Genomic DNA, 23,746 nt, shown 5'->3' with positions numbered 1-23,746 from the left:
CCTCCACCATCACACTCAGCACCGGTTCTCCTCAAGGATGTGTACTGAGCCCCCTGTTGTTCACGCTCTACACATTTGACTGCTCTCCGACTCTTATTAGGGGTCCAGTTTGCGGAAAGTTTTTAACATGATAACAATCAAACCATTCTAGGAAATGTTCATTTACTCGAGCCACAAGCAATTCACTCTGAGCATGGAAATTGCCAGAATAATGAGTAGGGAGTAAGAATCGCTTCCTTGTTTTTCAAAGTCTCGCAGATTTGAGTCTTTCCGACTCCAGGCGTCTCCTGAATGTTTCGTACTTTGTTACCCGCTTCGTTTAATCAGATACTGTACATATCACTTTCCCTTCCATGGTCATTACTCTCTCCCTCTTTCTTCGTCTTCCCCTCCCTCCCTGTGCTCTGCAACTTGAAGTAACTGCGCCACCTGGTGTTGAAATACCTGTCATTACAAGTCCAAACGAAATGAATGCAATCAAACCTTAATTGTGCACCTATATTCGGCGGGCCGGATTAAAAAGACCAACGGGACGGATCCGGCCCGCGGGCCGTCGTTTGCCCACCCCTGCTCTAACAGGTTGACCATCGGACCACCAGAGAACTTCCCTTTACACAAAAAAAAAATGTGTCTGACCACAGGAAATTCCAGTCTATCAAATTACGATGCAGATAATACTTGACTTTCTGAGCGTGGATACCAGCAAATCAGGGGAGCGTATAATACATGTGTACAGAGAGGGGGAAAAAACATCTTTCAGGGAATTTATGCGGTACGTGTCAATTTAAAAAAAAAAACTTTCTGATTAACATCATTCTGTGTACATATCACATGTTGCAAAATAGGGTTTGTGGTCATTCATTATCCTCATTGCAGCCTAAATATGTTTTTTTTTTTAATATAGTGGGTGAGCTTAATACTCAGGTGCGCTTAATAGTCCGGAAATCATGGTCCCTGAGTCCATTATCAAATTGTCACATTTTGCCATGCTAAATGTGCTCTTTCCAATGTATGTTTACAGGAACTGATCACCTTTGATACAAACAGGTCCGCTGACCTGGTTGTGTGTCACTTTGCTGAAGAAGTGGATCAAATTGTTTGCCTCCTTCCGGTAAGGTATACACACAAATAGACATGTTTTATTTTGTAATTTTTCTTGTCTCGTTGGCTTGATGACATTTTGCCAGACCACTCACAAACAACCAAATCTACTTTTCATCGAGTATATTTTGCTTGACGACAACTTGACAACTGAATAATTTGAGAAGATTACAATTACAGATTTCCCAAAGCATTTTAAAAGACGAAATGCACTGATATTGTTGGCTTGCAAAATTCAGACAATGGCCTACAAATGGTTCCATCCATATATTAAACCCATTCTTCCTGATTGTTCGCAGTTGGTTTTAAGCCTGCACAAATAAAAGTGCAATATATCGAAACAGTTTGATACACTTTGGTAAAATTCTCTGATGCAAATAGGAAAGCTTGCTGAAGTTCCTTTTTTCTTTCCTGTTTTTAAAGGATGGCGAGCTGCATTTCAAGTTTTTGAGCTTATTCATGGAGTCATGGTCTGTTTGGTCCTTCTTGTACAAAGCCTTTTCCATATTTTTGCGTGTCATTTCACTGAACACGCAACAGTTTTACAAATTTATTATAATTTTTTTTTAGGGAACGTCATTATCCGGGAACCCCCCTTCCATTGGAACATGATCTGCACACACATCTGCTGGACCTGATGTGCCGTTTTGCCCCCCAACAGCTCTTGAGTTTCCTCCAAACCTCACAGCACTATAGGTTGGAGGAGGCCATACAAGTATGAAAATCTGTGTTTCTTGTTCATCGATCAATTTAATTTAAATGTTACACATTGACATTAATGGACAAAAGTGTTTGGTCTCGTGATCACTGTAATTACAGAAAGTGAAAATGGAAGAAAAACTGCTGAGAGAGGTGCTGGGCCCACATGGTGGGCTTGAAATCGGGGTTTTGTGCATGTTCCAAAATTCATCTGAGCATGCTTTTATGGACCTAGCTTGTCATACTACAACAGAAAAGAGCTTTCCCCATACTGATCTGACTAAGTCAGAATGATACAGTTGTCTAAAAGTTAAACGAGAGTAGAAAAGTAAAACGGATCAAGGCGATTCAACAGGAAATGAGTGGTCAAGTCCATCTTGTTTGATTATTCAGTTGATGTGTGCCTACATACTTTTGTCTTTAAACCGTGAACGAGATTCCAATGTCAAACAGGACTTGGCTTAGTGATGTTTTGGAATCCTGTATAGGGAATAAGATGAGCGGCGCATGCGGGGGAGCAAAAGGTGTCAAAATTAAATTGTGCCGTTTGTAACTGACCATTCCCTGCCCTGGTATAAAAAGAAGAACCTTGTCTTTTGGAAGTATAATCATGATCATACAAGGAAACCCAGGTTATAGCATTAAAAAAAAAAAAACAGCATCCATTTACCTCAAGTCTATTAAGAGCGAGTGGAGCATGTTTAAAAGAAAGCTCTATAGAACGGTGTAACTTTACCACAAAAGTCTGGCATTCATCGCAACCTTAAAATTAGATACAGTAATCCCTCGTTTATCGCGGTTAATGGGGATCAAAACTACCCGCGATAAATGAAAATGAATGAAAAAATAAATAAAAATCCACGAAGTAGCAACCAATTAAAATATACAGGTAAAAAAAAATATCTACCTACCCACCCATCCACCCAGATGGAGTATTTTTATTTATTTATTTATTTATTTTTATGAATATGTTTGAAAAAATCCGCAATGCACCGAATCCGCGATAAACGAACCGCGAAATAGCGAGGGATCACTGTACATGCAGAAATTATCCATAGAAATTCAGTGATTAAGTATTGTGTAGGCTGGAGGTGATCAACATTTTGGATCGGCAAATGTCTTAATTTTAAAGTAGGGTTTGTTTTGAAAATTCTGTCTTGACAGAAATGTGAATCATTCATATGATTCTATTCTTTTTTTTTCAACCTGATGTGCGTAATAATTTGGAACGTATTTTTCATGAGGAGGAAAATATTGTTAGTTTAATAGTTTTTTTTTTGATACTGCAGCCTTACTTTATTATTGATGTTTGTAAAATGTATCTGACGTAGACACTGTGGTTCTCAAACCTTTTCCACCAAGTACCACTGCAAGAAAATACTTAGCTGTCTAAGTACCACAATTATAACCATCAATAAAAAGGTAGACTTTTATTCCCAAATCGTATATTCAGAAAATCATTGCAACATAATGCACAGATATTAATTGAAAATCAATTCATTCAACTAAAATGTATCGCATACGTTAGTTAGATAAAAATTCTACCTGTTCGAAATGATTAAATGCACATATGTTGTACTGATATTTCAACGTCAATTACAACTGTGCTCCGTATAACAAATACTTGAAATGAACTGAGAAAAAAAAAGTTCAAGCCACATTGTGCACAATTACAACATTTGATTCAGTGATTCTTTGCATACCACAAGAGAGAGCCCAGACATCGCTAGTGATACCTTTTGAACATCACCAAGTCCAACAAAAAATTTAGGAAAATGAGCACTACTGCTTATGTCTAATCAAATCACACCACCATCCATCCATTATCTAAGCCACTTTTTCCTCAAGAGGATCATAGACATGCTGGATCCCATCCCAGCTGTCTTCGGGTAGCATGCGGGGTCCACCCTTAACTGCTTGCCAGCCAATCGCAGGGCACATATAGCCATCTGCACTCACACCTAGGGACAATTTAGACTGTTAAATTAGGCCGACATGCATATTTTGGGATTGTGGGAGGAAGATGGATGTCAGAGATTTTCTCGGACAAAGTTAAAGAAATGACTCGGCACACAGGAAAATTGTCTTCAATATCGGCGGAAGCGGATCTCTGAGAGCGAACGACGGTTAGTTGCTCCGCGATCACACTCGCCTCCCTCTCCGCCGGTTCGAACTTTTATTGCAAAATACAAGAAAGACACTGCCCCCGAGATTTGCACCCCGCGCCCCCCGGTAATGATCTGATTTACCCGAATACACAAGTCACAGACTTTGCTGATGACTAATGTCCACCTGGGCGCGACAGCTGTTCCCAAACTGTCTTTTGGTATTCAACGACTCTTTGTTCCCAATTTGTTTATTCCCACTCTGTGATTGAATTTAGCCTTCGCCCCCCTTGCTTTAACGTGATTACTCAGGAAAGGCCCTCCGCCTAAACGGCCGACACCTCTGCGCTGAGTATGTCTAGACATGCCCAAATTAACCGAAACTTTAAACATGATACAATTTTGTTCGTAGATTTCTCTATCAATGGAGTACCCAGAGAAAACCCACGCAGGCACGGGGAGAACATTCAAAGTCCACACTGAGGAAGGCCGGGGCCTGGGATCGAACCCTGCACCTCTGCAGTGTGAGGCGGACGGGCTAACCAGCCGTCCTCATGTCACACAGCTAAATTATCATGATACTTAAAGCGCCTCATGTTAGTTTCTTGATGGCAAAATAAATTAAACAGGCAAGAGAAGACAGCCGCATTTGTACTAAATATTTCGAAACAGGTTTGTCAGTTGAAAAAATAAAATGTAAAAATTTTTTTTATCATGTACACTAGTAATTGATGAGTGCATTTGATTTATTTTTTTGGGAGGGGGGTATTTTACACCGTAGAAATTCATTTTTACTACTGCACATTGTTGTCTGTCTTAAATATCATAATGAACTTTATTCTTGTATGCATTTTTTAATTTAATGTAATTTAGACTTGGATTAAGGTTGACCATCTCATTTGTATCATTCTTTCTCTTTATTTAGATCACTGAGAAGTACCACCACAGTGAAGCTACAGGTTATCTGCTAGAGAAGAAGGGTGACTTTTATGGAGCATTTACAGTTTTGTTGGAGGTACCGCTAGTTAAATATTGTTATTCACTGACACATTTGATAGGAATGGCTGTTTTTTTTTAAGTTCATTTACTGAAAAATAACGAATATTCATTTGTCTGAAACGTACATCCTCAAATATATCCTTCATAGGCATTAAAAGTGCAGCTTTCTCTACTGACTGCTGACCCCACCAGAGGGCAGAACGAAGAGGACAAAGAAAATGAGTCGATTGTATTGAAGAGAGTAGAAAATTCACTGAACGACCTCATCGCCTTGGGTCATCGCAACTCTCAGAAACTCCAGCAGCCACAAATCAAGGTAATTTCTTGTAGTGTCGCAACAATATTTTCCACTTCTCATCATAAGTGGCCAAGTATCCATCCAGCCATCCATCCATTTTCTGATCCGCTTATCCTCACAAGGGTCGCGGGGCATGCAGGAGCCTATCCCAGCTGTCTTCGGGCAGCTGTTGGGGTGCACCCTGAACTGGTTGCCAGGGCACACACACACAAACAACCAGAGTACTTATTCATTTGGATCTTTTTCAACCGAGATGCCCTTTCCCATTATGGAGTGGAAAACTGACATCCACTAATTGCAAGTCAAACCAATTACAGCTGTGGCACACTGACTAAAAACAGATCAGTGAAAAGCGGACTCTTATGTGTGCACATTACTGTACAGAGAGGAATAGGCTATTTAATAATCACCCCTTCTTATCAAAGCATGTGCAACAGTTTCATTTGTTTTTTTTCTTGCATACAGGAGCTCTGGTTTTCATTATTGGAGACATTGATGACTCCCCAGAAACAGGGTAAAGAATCTTACACATGCAGTATTCTGTGTTACTTTGGTTTTGTATGACGACACTATATCTGAGGTACACTCACATTTTACAAGTCTACAAGTCAGACTTCACAAGTCTTCCAACATAAATATATTGGATGATTTTACATCATGTATGTTTGAAGGTATGGGGTCACAACTATTACTAAACAATGGTAAAACATTGGTACATGACCTTTATGGACTAAGGAATACGGAGTTTGGGCTATTTAGTCATGGAGAGGTGCTGGATGGTGTCCTGAGTATCACTGCACTTGAGCAGGGCACAAAATCCTTAGCATTTGTTGAGTGTAAGTTGAATTTCCCCTGGAGGGACAAATAAAGGATGTTTTTATAACAAAGCATATAAAAATTCAAAAGGCTGCTATTGATATCTGATTGTAGCCTCACTCATTAAGATGAGTTTCATCTGGACATGCAACAATAACCCTTGAATTCACAGATGAGAAAAACTGACCTTGTGTGACAAATTTAATCACAGACTGACAGTTTGTGGTGACTTATCTGATATACCGTAAATTCCGGGCTACAGACCGCACCTGATTAAGAGCCGCATGCTCAGATTTATGAAGAAAAATCAATTTTGTAATTATATGCGCCGCACCGTACTATAAACCGCTGGCCAATGAGTAGGCAGGGGGTTTGCTTCTGCGTCCCTGCCGCCGTGTAGCGCCTCCGGGTGCGGTCCCCCCACTGAACTGAAAAACGCAACATTTCTTAAGGTGAAAATAATCTCCATATTTTTATGAGCATGATAAATGCATTTGCACAACGAAATTACGCTGAAACACATAATAAGAGGCCAGACAAAGAGAGATCTTGATGCGCATCTGCGTAATTACGAGTAGAAATACTGCAGCCCACTAGGCTTTAAATAGAATAATGCAAATCATATAAATGGGAAAAGATATATGAAATTATTTCTATAGTCAGCCGCTTAAAAATGATCATCGTTGGCAGCTTTAGGCCTGATGCTGCGCGGCTCAAAACACAGGTAAAATGTGTTCTCTCGTGGCCGCTTGTTTTCAGTATGACGGGGAGTCACCTTTTTTAATTACAGTCCGAGTGAGGGGCTAATCAAATGTCAGAGGGTCTTCGTCCATATTTATTATTTCATCTGGGCTGATGGAATTCTCCGCTATCTTTGTTTGTGTGAATGTGCGGAACGAAGCAAGTTTGTCCTCGTAATTGGGAGGGAGCTGCTGACATATTGTAACGTTGTGCGTGCCCTAATAGACAGGCTTCCATTTCATGAAACTATAACACCACGACGGCCCACCTTTAAAAGCTTTGGTTGTCTTTTTACACTGGCTCAGTTCTTCTTGCCAGAACCTCCACCTTCGCACCATCGACTCGTCTTTGCCAAGATTACGGGCAGCAGCTCGATTTCCTTCTTTAACTGCCAGAGTGATCGCTTTTAGTTTAAAAGCTGCATCATATGCTTTTCGTCAGGTATTCTCCATGTTGATCAGGGTTAGAAGAAAGATTGAAATAAGGAAGTCGTGATTACCGGTAATCATACAATTTCATTGGACCCCTGTGTACTACTCATTCATTTTATTGGTCGACTGTTGCCGGGTAACACATTTTTTCCCCCGCTACGGCAAAAAGAGCGGAAGTTGTGATTAGTCATACAATCTCATTGGACCTCAGTGAAAGACTCTTTCATTTTATTGGTCCATGTTTTTCCCCGATGGAAAAAAAAAATTAAAAAGCCGCTTCATATTACACGCCGCAGTGTTGAAAGTGTGGAAAAAAAGTAGCGGCTTGTAATACGGAATTTGTTGGTACTTGTTAATGCCAATGTCTTGGATATGGATAATTTTGAATAATCAATGGGAGATACACCAAATTACTAAATCTGGATACGTTTGCATGACCTTTAGTTTTATTAGTGTTTTTCTTTTTTTTGTGTGTGTGTTTTTTTTCCTTTGGGTTATTAATTTCTTAAAACCCAGGACAGATTTGTACAATGTCTGGAGGTAGATATGTATGTTTATTTAAACAGTCTGCTGTTTTCAAACAAACGTAAACAACGCTAATACACAAATGGCCTTGTTCATGGTGCTGGTTACAATGCATTTTGTGATTTTTAAAAAAAAATGTATCCCCCCCCCTCCAGTCTTAAAGGACCTGACAATGAACGTTCTCAACAGTATGAGCAGCTTGGTTTCACTGCCTGCTATCATACAGCAGATACTGCAGGTATGTCTTTTGCTTGCTTTTAATGACTCATTGCTCACCTGTTGGATACTTTGTATACTTGTGGCTCAAACACTGGCAGCCCCAGACAGTTTTATGTGGCGTGGCAGGACATTCACTGGGGAGTGTGGAGGTTATAACCCCGCCACATGCACACGCACACACACACACACACACACATATATTTGAAATTGAGATTTGATTTTCTGCATTTCCTGGCACGTTTTCTGCATGTGACGTGAATAACATAGCCTGAGGTTGAGCACTGACCCAGTACGTGTAGGCAATGCAATAACAATTCTCACCTATGGCTGCAGCGAACGATTATTTTGCTTGTCGACTACTCACCGATTGGAGTTGCAATCTAATCTAGAAGTCTAATCCGATCATGTAAATCGCAGCATATTGATCCAGCAAGCAGCTGCTCTTTATATAACTAACCATCATTGGCTTACAGCCTGAATGTTTACAAACCAAACCAAATAAAAAATATTGACATGACAGTACATTAAAACTTCGTAGCTTGTACCAGCATTCTTAACATGTTTATAAATGATCATGCAATTTAGATTGAAGGCGATACTGTAGCCTTAATATTTTTAGCTGTCAATGTCAAGTGTATTTTGAACAAACATAAGCCGCACCTGTCTATAAAATGCAGGTGCCCACATTATAACAAGAGATATTTACAAAGAAAAACGGTATACAGAAAGCGTTTTCAAAATTTTATAAACATACCTTAACTTTTCTTTCCAAATAGTGCCTGTAAACGCAGGAACACCACGGCAGTAAAACAGCACTAACAGGGCTGATTAAAAAAAACATAAAAAACTGTTTGCCGCCGAGTCATGCTTTTTTTTCTGTGAAAAAAAATCCTCGCTTGCCGTAACACTCGGTCAACCATTCCTTCATTAGGCTTTCTACCAGCTACACTCTCATTGTCAACTTTCACGATAATGTCTTTTGGGAGGTTTTTGGGGGTTTATTTTGTGGCATCGTAACCCTTGCTGGATGCAGTGCAGCCCAAATCACAGGTGAAATGCGCCCTCTCACGGCCGGTTGTTTTCAGTGTGACAGATGATAGCGTTTTCCTCGACAGATATGTATCAACTTGTCTCACCTTTTCCGCTTGAGCGCTCCCTTGCAGCCATTAGAAAAATCATTATATAGTCCGCTTCATTAAATAAGCCACAGAGTTAAAAGCGTGTGATAAAAGTCGCGGCTTATAGTCCGGAGATTACGCTACTTGGTTGTTTGAGTTTTACCCTTGATGGCACTCCAGGGACCCGGCTATTTGTCTGCATGGAATTCAAGTTTCCATTTGTTTCATTCATTCACATTTGACCTAACTTTGTGCCCACCAGAGTCCCATTTATCAGAAAGGACAACTTGCAGAGATCCAAGTCCTTATTCTTGGGATGCTTGACACTTTCAACTACGAACAGGTAAATTAGGACAGTATCATAACTGAATTTACCATCGTTGGGAAGGCTGTCCAAGTGAAAGGAAGAATAAATCTTTCCCTTTACTCATACTTGTCTATTCTCCATGCATGCATAACTCGTCAAATATAAATCATATTTCTCATATAATCGGTGTTTTGTGTTGAAGACTTTATTTGAAACGACCACCAGTCTTTTAAATCATGACCTCCACTGGTCCCTGGCTCATCTGCGCACCGCTGTGACAAGGGGACTCCACCCGAGACAAGACTACTGTAACATTTGCCTTCAACAGTACAAGAGGTGGCAGGACCCATCTGAGCAGATCCTTCTATTTAGGTAACACAAGCTGCACTCTGCAAATGACATACATGAATCCTTTCAGGGACAACGGTTACTACAGTGGACAGCTGATCGTGTGATCAGGTTACAGGGTGCATGAAAGGGTTCAACTCGGACAATTCTATCTTGATATTTAGGTGATGATCACGATATATCTTGCAGACCTGTCAACTTTTCGGAGCGCCAACCTGTATAAACTACCAAAAAAATCCTTACAAAGAGCAAAAAATCCTTATAAATTACCGAAGCATTTATATGTCAAAATAACGGCAGAAAAAAACCCACGAAACTTTCAATGATATTTATTGTAGATCTCCATAATACAATGTCTGGTTAGACATACCGTGGAAAGTTACCGGAAATGAAAGCATTCGAGTAGACTATCACCATTCTGGGCAAAAGCAAACGGAACTACCTGTTAGGGGGGGGGGGGGAAACGGAAATTTTCAGAATCCGTATGATTTGTGCGATACGGCCATATACGTAAGATTCACCACAAGATCCGTATGAACTATGGCTAAACCGTATGAGTTGACAGGTATGATCTTTGCATCTCAGTGCCGTAATTGTGCGATCATTTCTCCATTGTGAGACAAATAAAGGGGTTCTTATACTATCATATCTTAATCCATATTTGGAAGAAATCCAATACATCACTATGTGCAAATGAAGAAGTCTGCCGTCTTCTTGCACCAGGCAGCAAAACAATTTGAAGGCATTGTTTAGTCATCGAAAGACCTTCTTATTTTCGACATGGTGGTTGACAATCGAACCAACAGTCCACCACCTCTGCCATGCCGCTCCCAAAACTTAAATTACACACACTTGATGAATGAAATTTGACGTTCCGCATGTGTGACTTGTTTCCCATAGAAGTTATCAGTCCTCTATTTTTGACAACTGCAAGTGCATAAATTACTGCATTTTCCACACTATAAGGCGCTTCGGAGTATGAGGTGCACCTTCAATGAATGGCCTATTTTAAAACGGTTTTCATATGTAGGGCGCACCGCATTTAAGGCGCATAGAGCAGAAGCTACAATAGTGGTTGCGGTTGCATTATGCATCCACTAGACCAGTGCTTTTCAATTATTTTCTGCCATGCCCCCCTAGGAAGAAGAAAACACCCCCCCCCCCCATCCGCGCCACCATATATCGTATCATTTGTCTATAAAATTGTTATAAGTACACCTCTGCATAACACTGTATCCTTATTAACGTATAAGAGAATAAAAAAAGAAATAATGGACTAACTTACAACAAATAATAACTTTATTAACTGTAACAGAAAATATTTAAGGTGCATCTGAAATTCAAAAATAAAATTAAATCCTTAATTAAACTAAACATTTTTTGACTGACCGTGTCAAACCACACGATATTGAAACATAAAATCAATAAATAATAATGCATTTAAACTGATCACCAACATTAACTCAGGAGCACAATATTTAAAAAAAACTTTAACCTGCAAAACAAAAATACATAAGATAATGTATGCAGATTTTTTTTAATCAACATGATATCTGGATTAATGGCTACAATGAGCACGTTTTGCAATGCACAGCTTTTCGAAGCGAGGTTTGAAGCAGGACACAGCAACTCTCGCTCTTTTTTCTTCTTTGCAAAAAGATCCTTGTACACCGACATGCCACCATCGATTACGTTGGAGAACTGTAATGAACGGCTCATCAAAGGGTCCCATTCCTCAGCTACTCGCTTAAGTTCAGTGGCCATTCGCACCATGGTTGCTAAGCGACCAAGCGTTAGTCCTTCCTCCTCATCTCTCGTGTCCTCTTCTCCCTCTTCTCTTTCATCGTCGCTTTGTGGCTTTGTCATTTCTGCCAGCTCTGCATCGGTCAGCGGCTGTGCGTCTCCATCAATCAGGGCGTTTATGTCATCCGGACTCATGTCATTAAAGCCGTCTCCTCCAATCTGTTTAGCCAGATTCACAGCTGTTTCTACGGCAGAGTGGTGGACCTCGTCAAGCGAGCCTCCGGTTGCGTTTTGCACTGCCTCTGGCCATAGTTTTTTCCAGCAGGCCTTCAGAGTTTCCGTTTTCATTTCCTGAATGGCCCTCTGAATGTTTTGGAGACACGATGCGATGGTGTATCCACGGCAGTAGTCCTTCAGTGAGAAATCTTGATCCGAGTCCATAGCGTCAACAAGATGTTGCAGGGTGTTGCGCGTATAGAGAGCCTTGAAAGCACGGATGACTCCTTGGTCCATGGGCTGAATCAGGGATGTAGTGTTTGGCGGCAGAAATTCGATTTGCACACCATCATATGCCAAATCATTACCGTGACCTCCGGCGTTGTCAAGGAGCAGAAGCACTTTAAAGTCCAGTCCCTTTCCTCTCAAATAACACTTGACCTCCGGGATGAAACAGTTTTTGAACCAATCCAGATTGAGCGCTTTTGTCATCCAAGCCTTTGCATTGTACATCCAGTAAACAGGCAAATCATCGTTATTTTTGTTTTTCAGCGCCCTGGAATTTTTAGACCTGTAAATCAGCCCCGGTTTAATCATGAAACCTGCGGCATTTCCGCACATAGCCAGGGTCAAACGGTCTTTGTGAACTTTAAATCCTGGGGCTTTGGCTTCTTCCTGCATGATGAAGGTGCGGGAGGGCATTCGTTTCCAAAATAAGGCAGTCTCATCCATGTTAAAAACTTGTTCGGGCTTATATCCCCCCTCCTCAATGATCGCCTTGAATTTATTGTTCACGAAGGCTTTTGCCTCAGCGGTATCCGCAGACGCCATCTCACCGTGCAGACAAACATTTTTAAGTCCAAAGCGTTTCTTAAACTTTTCAAACCAGCCCTTGCTTGCATTAAATGCGCTTGGCACTTTGTCAGCAGCACTTGCTGGGGGCCCGGCATCCTCTCCCTCTTCCCCGTCACTGACAGCAAAGTTTTCATACAGCATTCTCGCTTTTGTGCAGATAACGTTTGTATCCAGGGTTATGTTTTTTTTCCTGCGGTCATTAATCCACAGAGCTAATGCCGTCTCCATCCGTACCATGGTCTTGTTGCGGACAGTTACAACCCTTTTTGCATTCGTATTAAAATTGACTGCTGCTGTCGTCCTTATGTTTTTTTCCTCCTTCTTTATGTAACGAACGGAAGATTCATTGATTCCGTAATGGCGAGCAACGGCTGCATAGCTTTTACCTTCCCTTAGCATGTCCAGAAGTTTAACTTTATCTGAGATAGGTAGCATCTTCCGCCGTTTGGGCCCATCCGCAGGTGCTTTTGTCGGTCCAGGCCGTTTCGTCGACATTATGGGTTTAGGAGATGTTCGAAATTACAATTTTCGAACATAAAATGATAGCACAATTCGTAGCATGTTTTGATACAAGAAGCGGGAGTGAGTTTTTAGCGAATCAGAATGCAGAACACAAAAAATGCATTATGAAAATCCGCGAAATAGCGAATCCGCGATAAGTGAACCGCGAAGTGGCGAGGGATCACTGTACAGCTTTATTTATATAGAGCTTTCACAACCGCTGCTGCTATCACAAAGCATTTTATTAGCTTTGTGTACATGCTGTATAAACACACGCATTCGAGGTCAATCAAGCATGTAACAAAATGAAACTTTTAAACATGAAAACATTGTTAGTCTATTCTCCATCAGTAATTAATGTGTTTAAAAAAGATGGGCGGGAATAAGTGAATTCAGGACTTTTATTGGTGTCTTTTTTTTTTCCTTGTTCAAGCAATCATAGTTCTTAGAATGCATCATATCCAGCACCGGATGCAGCCGTGCTACCTGCGTCAAGTAGATGACGCCTAATCTTGCTAACTCAGCAACCAGCCAACAAACTGCAATTATGTTCTCAATAGTAACCCGGCTCTCTTGTCATATCAGCTGTGGTCACCTGTACCACGTTCAGTGCCTGCAGCAACAAAATACGGACTGTGGGTTGGGAGGTGCTTCAGAGCAGCAGCAGCAGTGGAGTTGCTACAAGTGTTCCACCGTTCACAGAGGAAGAGGCCGTCAGTATACCATACCAACGAGAAGTCGCAGCACATCCCTTGCACAGGTCTGTGTATTTTGCGACTAAGGCTGTCCCATGTACCCTACAGCAGGGGTCCCCAACCTTTTTTGCCCCACGGACCGGTTTATGTCAGACAATATTTTCAGGGACCGGTATTTAAGATGTGGCGGGTTAATACAACAAAATAATATGGTATGAGCTGCATGAAAACTGTGGTGTTTTCGAAATATAATAATAAACACAAGGAGCGTCTAATCTGGCCGCAACACTGATTGCTATGGTAATGTTTAATGCATTCAAAATACGATACAACGCAAATTCAAAGTGCATGAAAATGACAACTCACCACAGCCCCGAGCTTGATTTTCCGCAACTAGACAGTCCCATCTCGGGGTAATAGGAGACAATAATAATAATAATACATTTTATTTGTGGGCGCCTTTCTAGAAACTCAAGGACACCTTACAACAAGCAGTTAAAATCACAAACACAATGTTAAAAACAGCATCAAATAAAATAAGAAAAAATACAACAAAAAATAAATAAATAAAAATAATGGCTTTATGGTCCGAGTGAGTAGGCTTGTCTAAACAGATGTGTTTTGAGGCTGGATTTGAAATGTGTTAATGAGTCCGTATTACAAAGGTCAGCGGGGAGTGTGTTCCAGAGCTGGGGAGCAGAGCGACTGAAGGCTCTGTTTCCCATGGTGACGAGGCGAGCAGGGGGGACAGAGAGGAGGAGAGAGGAGGAAGAACGAAGAGAGCGGACAGGTGTAGGAATATGGATGAGGTCAGATTGGTATGGAGGGGCAAGGTTATGGATGGCTTTGAATGTGAGGAGCAGGATTTTATATTGAATGCGCTGTAAAATGGGGAGCCAGTGGAGATGTTGGAGGACAGGTGTAATATGGTTTATGTATGGTGTGAGTGTGATAATGCGGGCGGCTGAATTTTGGACCAGCTGAAGCTTATGGAGGGTTTTTTGAGGGAGACAGAGCAGGAGGGAATTACAGTAATCGAGTCGCGAGGTGACGAGGGTGTGAACAAGTATAGCAGTGGACTGAGGAGTGAGAGAAGAGCGGAGCCGGTGGATGTTTCTAAGATGATAATATGCAGAACGAGTGATGTGGTTGATATGTGAGGTGAAGGAGAGGGTGCTATCAAGGATGACACCCAGACTCTTGACCTGAGGGGAGGGGGAGATGGAAGAGCTGTCAAATGGAATGGAGAAACTGTTTATTTTGTTTAGGGTGGATTTGGTGCCAATGAGGAGGAGTTCAGTTTTATTACTATTCAATTTGCTATTCAACAATGACACCTTAAGTGTGTGGTTTATGTCCAGTGTACTTCGTAATTTTGTTTTAGTCGCCGTTGCTGCAGAAAACCCCCACCTCACACAGGTAGGATGTCGGAAATAGCAACAGTGCTATTGTGGCGATCTCAGAGTATTCAGCCATAACTTTAATCCGTTTGTCTCGAACGTACTTTTAAGGCCGCCATCATTTGCGATCTCCAGCAGTTTTTTAAACTCATTTTGCAACCTTCAGCGTTTTTTCTTTCAGCGTCATCAGTCACATGACGGAGAAGCGTGGCTTGATGTGAGTCAAGCGTGACACAGACGGATGTAACGGAGAATCCGGTAATTTTTCAAAATAAAACATATTTCGTATTCCGAAATAAATAAAACGGAATTAAGGCAAGTTCTTTCTGTGCGGCCCAGTACCAAATGCCCTGTGGACCGGTGCCGGTCCGCGGACCGGCGGTTGGGGACCCCTGCCCTACAGTACAAAATTTTTATTCAAATTGCACAAACCACAGCTGTACAATTTGCTGAGAGAAATATGTGAACATTACTGTTGTAGATTGAAAGATAACTTCCGAGCAGGAGTCGGCAACTTACAGCGCCGTGAAAAAGTGTTTGCCCCTGTCTTCCTGATTTCTGTGTTCTTTGTATTTGTATCGCGCAACAAAGGTTTCAGTTCATCAAACCGATTTTAATATCTCAAAGAGACAACCCAATGAAATACAAAATACAGTTTATAAATGCCATTTTAATTTATTAGGGCACAAAAACCCCCCCAAAAACTACCTATCCATTTGTGAAAAAGTAAGCCGTAAGTAAATAAAAGCAAGCCACACAAAGACTCTTAAGAAAGCCAACACAGGGGTAGTAAAAGCCAAGTAACAATAAATACAACAATCAATTAACCTTGCTAGGTTTTTTTTAGGCGGCAAAGAGTCACACAAGAGTTATAGAAGGAGTGGTGGGTTCAGAAATTCACTCTGACGCCTAATGTGACTCTGAAAGTGGTGTGTTCAGAGGGGCAAAGCGTGCTCTGAGTATATTTCCAAATGCACGGCCACATATCTGCTGGAATCTTCTGGTGAACTATCTGACACCATTTTTGTCCATGTGTATTTTCTACTGTGGTCAACGGTCCTGACAGGCCACACATGAATTTTTCTGCCAGTGGCTGCGGGCCGGTAGGGCCAGCCTTTGGACATTGATGAAGCATGTATGATTAACTAGTTTTGCGACAATAACTTGACTCTCAACATCGTTTTCTGTCGCAGACTCGACTTTCATCTGCTCGTCATGACGAAGCTGGTCGAAAGAAGGTAAGGATTGAACGGGGATTTGAAGACAAAAAGGATAGGTTCAAGTTCTCTTTTTTTTTTTTTTACAAAATGGCAGCCACAAATTTTGCATGTCATTTTGAGACTGTGACGTAACAGTGCAGCTAATTTACATTATTATGGAAGGTTAAATATATCTTAATATTTAACCTCACCATCATGCTTGACCTCAACGGCAAAGTACGAGCACACTAAATGATAGAAGCAAGACCTCACTGACAGTAGAAAATCAAAACTGATTTGTTTGGTCAGAATTTTTACGCAGCGCTTTGAGGTTGTCAATGAAGTTTTGTGGCCAACCTTTGTCACACATCACATTGATTGATACGATTGCTCGTATGTGATTGTGCATTTCTCATTGGATCAAAACAAACCATATCTAAATTTAAACATTTTATTTGTTCCTTACTGTAATTCAGGTTTTTGAAGAGGTAATGCTGGACTTTCCACAAGAACAGTCCTGGAATCAGCTACGTTGTTTATACAAAGGGCCATCAAGGGTAAGTCATTGGCAGCACTGACATGCTCATGGTTGACACTGGGAAATCTGGCAAAATGTCCGGAGCATGTGCAAGCGCAGCGCTCAGCTGTGTTGTCTTGACTAATTGTGTTGTTCTCTCCTTCTCTGATCCAACCCCCAGTTGTCCGTCCTGACGGAGCTCTCTCACTGCCACAGCAACGAGAGAGCAGGGACTCTCATTCAAGCTCATCAAGCACAAGAGAGTTTCAGTCTTAAACTATCTCCTCCACCTCTGTTGGAAGAATAGCGATGTGTAGCGTTAGCCCTTTGGGAGGAGCATGTCACACTCCTTTGTCTTCACCCTAAACGGGGTGAGCTGTCTACAAAATGGATGAAGTGAGTGATTGGATTGCTTGAACATGTTCGTATTGTCTTTGTGTCCCTGCCCCGATATGATCAGTGATACTTGAATTATGATATCTTTGTAACCTGTGAGACTTTTGACCTGTTGGTAAAGGAGTATTCAATGTTTGAAAGTGTGTCATCTTGAAAATACACATTGTTCCAAACTATTTGCCATATGCTCTCTTGTTCATTTTCCGAAACACTATTTATTATCCATCCATTTTCCAATCTGCGTTATTTTATTTATGTTTATTTTTTTATTTATCCCAGCTGTCTTCGGATAGTAGGCGGGGGACACCCTGAACTGGCTGCCCGCCAGTCGCAGGGCACACAGAGACGAACAAACATCCGCGCTCACACTCACACTTAGGGACAATTTGGAGTGTTCAATCAGCCTGTCATGCATGTTTTGGGAACGTGGGAGGAAACCGGAGTACCCGGAGAAAACCCCCGCAGGCCCGGGGACAACATGCACCTCCGCACTGTGAGGTTGACGCGCTAACCACTGGCCCGCCGTGCCACACTATTTATTATATCCAGTATATTATCTAATGTAATAATGTAGATCAGGACAGAGACCACCACCCTTTCACACACAGACCTTATTGAAATGTCACACACCAACATAATGACAAAAATTGACTCCTACAGTACTAAGACCACAGGCCAGTCATTTTCAACAGTGAATTGTGCGCACGATCTCACTTACACAAACTCTCAGTTCACCCAAGTCCACACACACACACAAATGTATGTATTTATTAAAGGCCAAGTGTGAAGTAAAGTTGACCAACCATGTTTTTGAGTAATATCAATGGCTGAACAATTATAAGCATATTTCCGTTATTTTTTTTAACGCAACCCTTCCAGATTCTTTGTTTAACCCGTAGCAACGCCCATGACAACGAAAATGCTTTTCTTCGGCAATCTTCGGAAATGACGTCACATGGAGAGACGCGAGGGAAGTCCTTCCATTGAACAGCATTGTTGCATTGCTTGTTGGTAAGATGCCACGGCGGTGTGTGGCAATGTGTTGTTCGCAATCCACAGAAAAGTTGTGCCAGTGGCCAAAGGATAGCAGGGCACTTAAATGGACATCTTTTATTCGCACGCAGCGAATGAATTTCACGCCATCATCGACGAGTGTTCTCTGCCATCTCCACTTCAAAGATGACTGCTTTCTCAACCGGTCTGCTTATGATCAAGGATTTGCAAAAAAGTAAGTGTGATTTTTGAATAGAGGATGATGATTTTGTGAAAGCCTAGCTGCCAACTCTTGTGGAATGAACAGTAGAAGGTAGCGACGTTAGCCGAAAGCTAACTCGAGAAGCTAGCAACGTTGAACAGAAGCTAGCGATAGCGACGTTAGTTTTCGGCTCGAGGCAAACCCCGATCGATGCTATTCATATCAGCGATGAGTAATAATGGCAGTCAGACAAATTGTTCTGGAAGTACATTTCAATAGGTTGGCAGCGCTGCTTTGTTGACGAATGAACATGACACGTCCTCTTGGAAAACTGCGACTAGCCCATAGGCAGTGAACTGCTTTGTAGATTATATGCGGCATTATTACATGAAAATTATTTTAGTCTCATGACGCGTATTAAACTTATCCTTTAGAGTAACCAGACTGGGGGAAGCTATGGAATGGAACTGGAGGGCCTGAAAAGATGCTGTTCGGAGTTGGAAGGCTTCAATGCAAAAGTTGTCGTCACTGACAGGCATCGCCAGCGCCAGGTGGGGAAATGCATCAGGGAGAATTGGACCCAAGTCATCCGTTATTATGATTGTTGGCACATTGCTAAAGGTTAGTGTATTTCAATGTTTATAAATACGCTAGTTTTGGGATTATGTCATTTATCATGCACGTCACTTCACGAGTTTTCATATATTAAATATAAAGGTATGTGCAAGAAACTGGACTCCTTGGCCAAAAAGAAGAGCATGTCGATCCTGAAGGATTGGGTACAAAGTTTGAAGTGCCATTTGTACTGGTGTGTACTTTCCTCCCAGACACCGGAGGAAAAGAAGCAGAAGTGGCTGGCATGTGTGGACCACCAGCAGAACGTGCAAGATAGTTGTTTACATCCTCCAATTACTAGAGAAAAAGCGTGGCTATTACCAGTTTTTTTTTGTTAGATGTTGCCTGCTAATTAACCCTAAAAAATAGAAATATTGTCATACCATGTAAATTCATTTAAAGGTACTGAAGTCAATGTCGCAGTGGTGGAACTCCTGACAAAGTCCATGTTTGTCATCGATGTCATGAAGATGTCTCACCTCGGACAGACCAGTGGCGTGGAAGCTTTTCACAGTGTGGTGAATCACTTTGCCCCAAAGATGTACCACTTCTCGTACAAAGGAATGAAAAGCATGTGTGTTAAAGAAAACTGACATGCATGAAATGTAGACTATAGGGAAATGTAGAACTTTGAGATATAAAGTTATTTCATCAAAATTTGACAATTTTTTAAAAATAAGATAAGGCATTTTTTGTTCTATTCCAGAATAATTCTTGCTGCTATGCATTATAATAAAAATGCTGGCAGACCACAGAAAGTGACAAAATAAGTACAGAACTGGTGATGTGTGTGTCGACCCGCAATTTCTGACAGCAGACCGGACAAGTCAACCGTTATTGCCGAGCACCAGACTAGATTCCTCAGGAAATAAATAAAATTACATTCCCTGTATTCAGTTGTCCTCATTTGTTTAATTTTATTCCAGTATTTTGTTATGATAGACAACACGTCCACATTAACCACTCTAAAACCAGTCCAAATCACAGTTCTGGAACATTTCTCTGTGAAACACGAAACCCTTTAAATACAGCTGACTTTTGTCGTGGTGGTGGAAAATGTGCCCTGATACAAGACACGGCGCATGCTGGGAGCACAACACAGTTGTCCTGACCAAGAAACTTCCAGCATCAGCGCATCCTGTGGCCCATCAGATGCCTTGCCTTTGTACTGCTGCTTGTAGGTCATCCATGCCACCTGTAATCCATATGGGTCTAGGCACACAGCATTGAGTCCAGGATGGTCGGTGATGCAGTCCAGCACCTGATTGAAGTGTTCCTGTCCTTGTCGACGTACAGTCACTCCTTCTTGAATTTCATGGCAGCAAACACATTCGACTGCTGTAGGCAATTGCTGGCATTTACCACAAGTACACCTGAAATTTTTTTTTTACAAAAGTAAAATACTGAGCGATGACACCATGAGCATAAATTTTATTGAACAAGTGTATTGCTCACAGTTGTCACTGTGTGGTAGCACCGCACTACGGTTCACTTACGTTACGGAATGTCCTGCCATACTTATGTATATACATACGTTTATGATGATACTAATGCAGCGTGTTATACCGGAGACAAATTCCTTGTGTCTTCTACATACTTGGCCAACAAAGACGATTCTGATTCAATACCCATCAATCAATAATTCTGTTCTTTATGAAAACATTTGATTCAAAATATACAAGTATATGGATGGAATACTGTACAAATTTTAAAAAGTCATTACAAAAATCTCTCAAGTACAAGTCAAAAAATGATTTGCTAAAAAGAATGCTCAAGTACTGAGTAGGCTAACTGCTTGAACATGAAGTCTGATTATTTTTTTTAAACAATGTCATCAGATAGACAAAAACATAAAATTATGTGCACATGCCTGCATCTTCAAATCATAAAAATAATACCAGCCTATATCTTACCAATCTTGATGGGTCTTGTCTCCATTCCATGTCAGGTCGTCTGGGCACATTGTTTGCATCTTGATTAGCGTCTGGCTCGTACATGTAAGGTCCAGCATGTAAAATTTCAAACCTCCTCTTCTTCATCCAACTCTTCAAAAACTTGGATATCCTCACTTGCGCTCGATCGATCGCTTGTATCGCTGTTTGAATCATTGTTTGAAATGCTTTGCATGTGGCCGTATGGAGCTCTGCCATCGCTGTTCTACATGTGACGTATCACTTCGGAAAATCGATTATTTTGTCAAATATACAACATATAAATTATTTTTTCATGCTTTATTTGGTGGACAATGTTTAAGTACTTTCATTGTGACCCTATTTGGCATTTCATGAAATTACTTCACACTTGGCCTTTAACATCTGAGATCAAATTTGCTACAGTGAAAAACCCCCTGTTGTGAAAAATTTCTTGCTGCAAACATGATTTCGTTGTAGAGGAGTTTCACTGTACTGTAAAGTACAGTACTGTACAGGAAGATGGTATTCTTTCAGAAAGTTGTAATGACAAACTATGACCACGAAAGGGCAGTGACGAACTTTTACTGCGCACGTCCGACTGGGGCTCTTCTCGCAATTGAGAGCAAAGATCTAAACACAAGGTGGAAACAGTGGTGAAGAACGACCGTTGTGAATTAATTGCAATGTTTTTTATGTTCAGAAATTTTAAAAATCGATCAAATTTCACAAAATTATCCTCACTGGCTGGGCATTTTGTGTTACTGCTGATTTTTTTTTAGATTAAAAAGAATCAATATGGTAATCTTTTAAAAGGGTGCAATGACAAACTGACCAGAAGATGGCAGTGATCAACTTTTGCCTTGCCCGTCCAAATGGGGCTCTCTTGTGGGGTATTAAGAAGTAATATGGTAGCCTTTCAGAAGGTGGCAGTGACTAACTGACCAACAAAGGGCAGCTGTTGCAGCTCGCCGTGCACGGCCATAGGGGGCTATCACATTTAAGAGCCATAAACAATGTGGGAACAGAGGTGGGAGGGAACGTTGGGAATGAATTGCAAGGTTTTTTGTGTTTAGTCATAAAATAAAAAAAATCCATCAAATGTCACAAAATTGTCTTCACAGTGTGGCTATTTTGTGTTGCTGCCGAGTGTCATCTGAAATCGTATGCTATTCTTCAAGGCTGTTGCAATGACACACAATTACCAGCAGAGGACAGTGACGGACTTCTACCGTGCGCGTCCCAATTGGGCTCTTGCAACTGAGAGCGAAGAAGGTCCATACACAAGGGAGCCAAGATGGAGACGTGAGCGGTTGTACTTTTAGGAGTTGCTTACCTTATTCAACGTAAAGTTAGTGGAACGCTGAGAATTCTTTTGTTACATGTCAGAAAGTTTTAAACCTTTCTCGACTCTGCTGTACTAACGGCAATCTGTCCTTAACGCAGTCCTAATTCTCTCTCTCGACGTTGCCTCGACACGAGCTAAGATAACAACATTGACACAATGGATCTAAAGTCTGCACCTGAGAATGTATTCATGGATAACGCGCACGACTCCTGCCTGCAAAACCAACCTGTTATCAACCTGTTTACCTCGTTATCGCGAACCGGTACTCTTGATGCCCAACACAGTACTCCTAGTCAGGTTTATTCAAGTAATAATCTCTTAATTTGAATTACATATACAGTATATATATATATATATATATATATAGTTTCCCCACTTTGTATAACACCATCAGACAAAGTAAACATCACACATTTTATTCGTAAAGGGGGGGGGGGGGTGACTCATCAAAGCTACTTCCTCACAGGGCCAAGTAGCCTTGAATATGTTTACCCCCCCCCCCCCCACACCTTAATTGATAAATACACCATTTATGTTTTTCTAATATTTACATGTGTTTGATCATCTTTAAGGGAAACTATGCAAAAAATTGTGTGAATTTGAGAAGAGGACACCCTTTTTCATGGCACTGCAGTGGATAACAGAAGTAGGTGATCGTGAAATCAAGAAATGTTAGAGGGAAGCTGTTGGCCGAAATTGTATGTTGCTGTTGTTTAGAGATTAGATCATTTAAGTCCCTGAAGTTTACTGTTATGTTGCTGTGTCACAGATGGTTTTACATTCCATGTACAAATAGAAGTTATTTCTGGGCTTCTGTCGTTTCTGATACACTCATAGTTACTGAAAGAAAAATAAACTCTCATTCTGCTTTGAAATAAAACGTTTTACATCATTAGTGTGAAGATGAGTCATTTCAATGAATTGAGAGCACAAAAAGCCAAGGCTGCACTTTTTGTCCAAATATAACACTGATCAACACAAAAAGAACACCGTAGTGAAGCATGGCTGTGGAATCGCCCTGCTTTGTGGCTATTTTCCATTGAGCTGCACCCGGGACCTCAGACAAGGTCGAGGGATTGGAGGCGCTATTGGCACAAGACCTTCAGACTTATGCTTGGAAGCAAAACAAAAGTCAGGAAAAGCCTACTAGAACAAGTTAACTTTAAATGGTGGCGGGTGTGTGCCGACTCCAATTTAACAAGAGTTTGAATCTGCTTGTTTAATTTTGAACACTTACCCCAGTGTGCCCCACTAAAATATGTTCTTTCAGAGGTCTGTTTTGAAAAACTAAGATTTTTTCTTTCAGTTGAGTTATACAGGTTATAGGCAGTGGCGGTTCGGGGGGGGGCAGCGGGGGCCAGTGCCCCTGTAGCACCGATTCTGGCCCCCCCTGTGGCCCCCCCTCCGAGCGCAGATTACGCAGTCGTGCCGAGTCGCCGACGTGAAAGG

The 23,746-nt window shown here is 41.3% G+C and overlaps 1 protein-coding gene and 1 long non-coding RNA gene across 4 annotated transcripts in view; both read left to right on the top strand.

Moving 5' to 3' along the window:
- vps8 (VPS8 subunit of CORVET complex) overlaps positions 1-17,405 on the top strand; it is a 70,370-nt gene extending 52,965 nt beyond the window's left edge. For 2 of the 3 annotated variants that reach the window (XM_086121392.1, XM_086121393.1), the window contains 13 exons: positions 1,022-1,111; positions 1,525-1,571; positions 1,672-1,816; positions 4,831-4,920; positions 5,053-5,220; positions 5,668-5,716; positions 7,871-7,953; positions 9,315-9,395; positions 9,562-9,731; positions 13,608-13,782; positions 16,311-16,355; positions 16,793-16,873; positions 17,015-17,405. In XM_086121392.1, coding sequence (XP_085977518.1) covers positions 1,022-1,111; positions 1,525-1,571; positions 1,672-1,816; positions 4,831-4,920; positions 5,053-5,220; positions 5,668-5,716; positions 7,871-7,953; positions 9,315-9,395; positions 9,562-9,731; positions 13,608-13,782; positions 16,311-16,355; positions 16,793-16,873; positions 17,015-17,140 — 1,350 coding nt within the window. In that variant the 3' untranslated portion in view covers positions 17,141-17,405. The remainder of the gene's footprint in view (positions 1-1,021; positions 1,112-1,524; positions 1,572-1,671; positions 1,817-4,830; positions 4,921-5,052; positions 5,221-5,667; positions 5,717-7,870; positions 7,954-9,314; positions 9,396-9,561; positions 9,732-13,607; positions 13,783-16,310; positions 16,356-16,792; positions 16,874-17,014) is intronic. The other variant, XR_015101966.1, reaches the window with a different exon arrangement.
- An 807-nt stretch (positions 17,406-18,212) lies between these two features.
- Positions 18,213-19,931, top strand: LOC147199531 (uncharacterized). The gene is made up of 2 exons (XR_015102084.1): positions 18,213-18,457; positions 18,859-19,931. It is a non-coding gene; the product is annotated as an uncharacterized LOC147199531 (long non-coding RNA).
- The last annotated feature ends 3,815 nt before the right edge of the window (positions 19,932-23,746 follow it).

Source organism: Hippocampus guttulatus, chromosome 10 (assembly GCF_054856545.1).
Source record: "Hippocampus guttulatus isolate MCC_2025c chromosome 10, RoL_Hgut_1.0, whole genome shotgun sequence".
Lineage (NCBI taxonomy): Eukaryota > Metazoa > Chordata > Actinopteri > Syngnathiformes > Syngnathidae > Hippocampus > Hippocampus guttulatus.
Note: the sequence above shows the minus strand (reverse complement) of the source record. Positions and strands in the feature narration are given on the sequence as shown.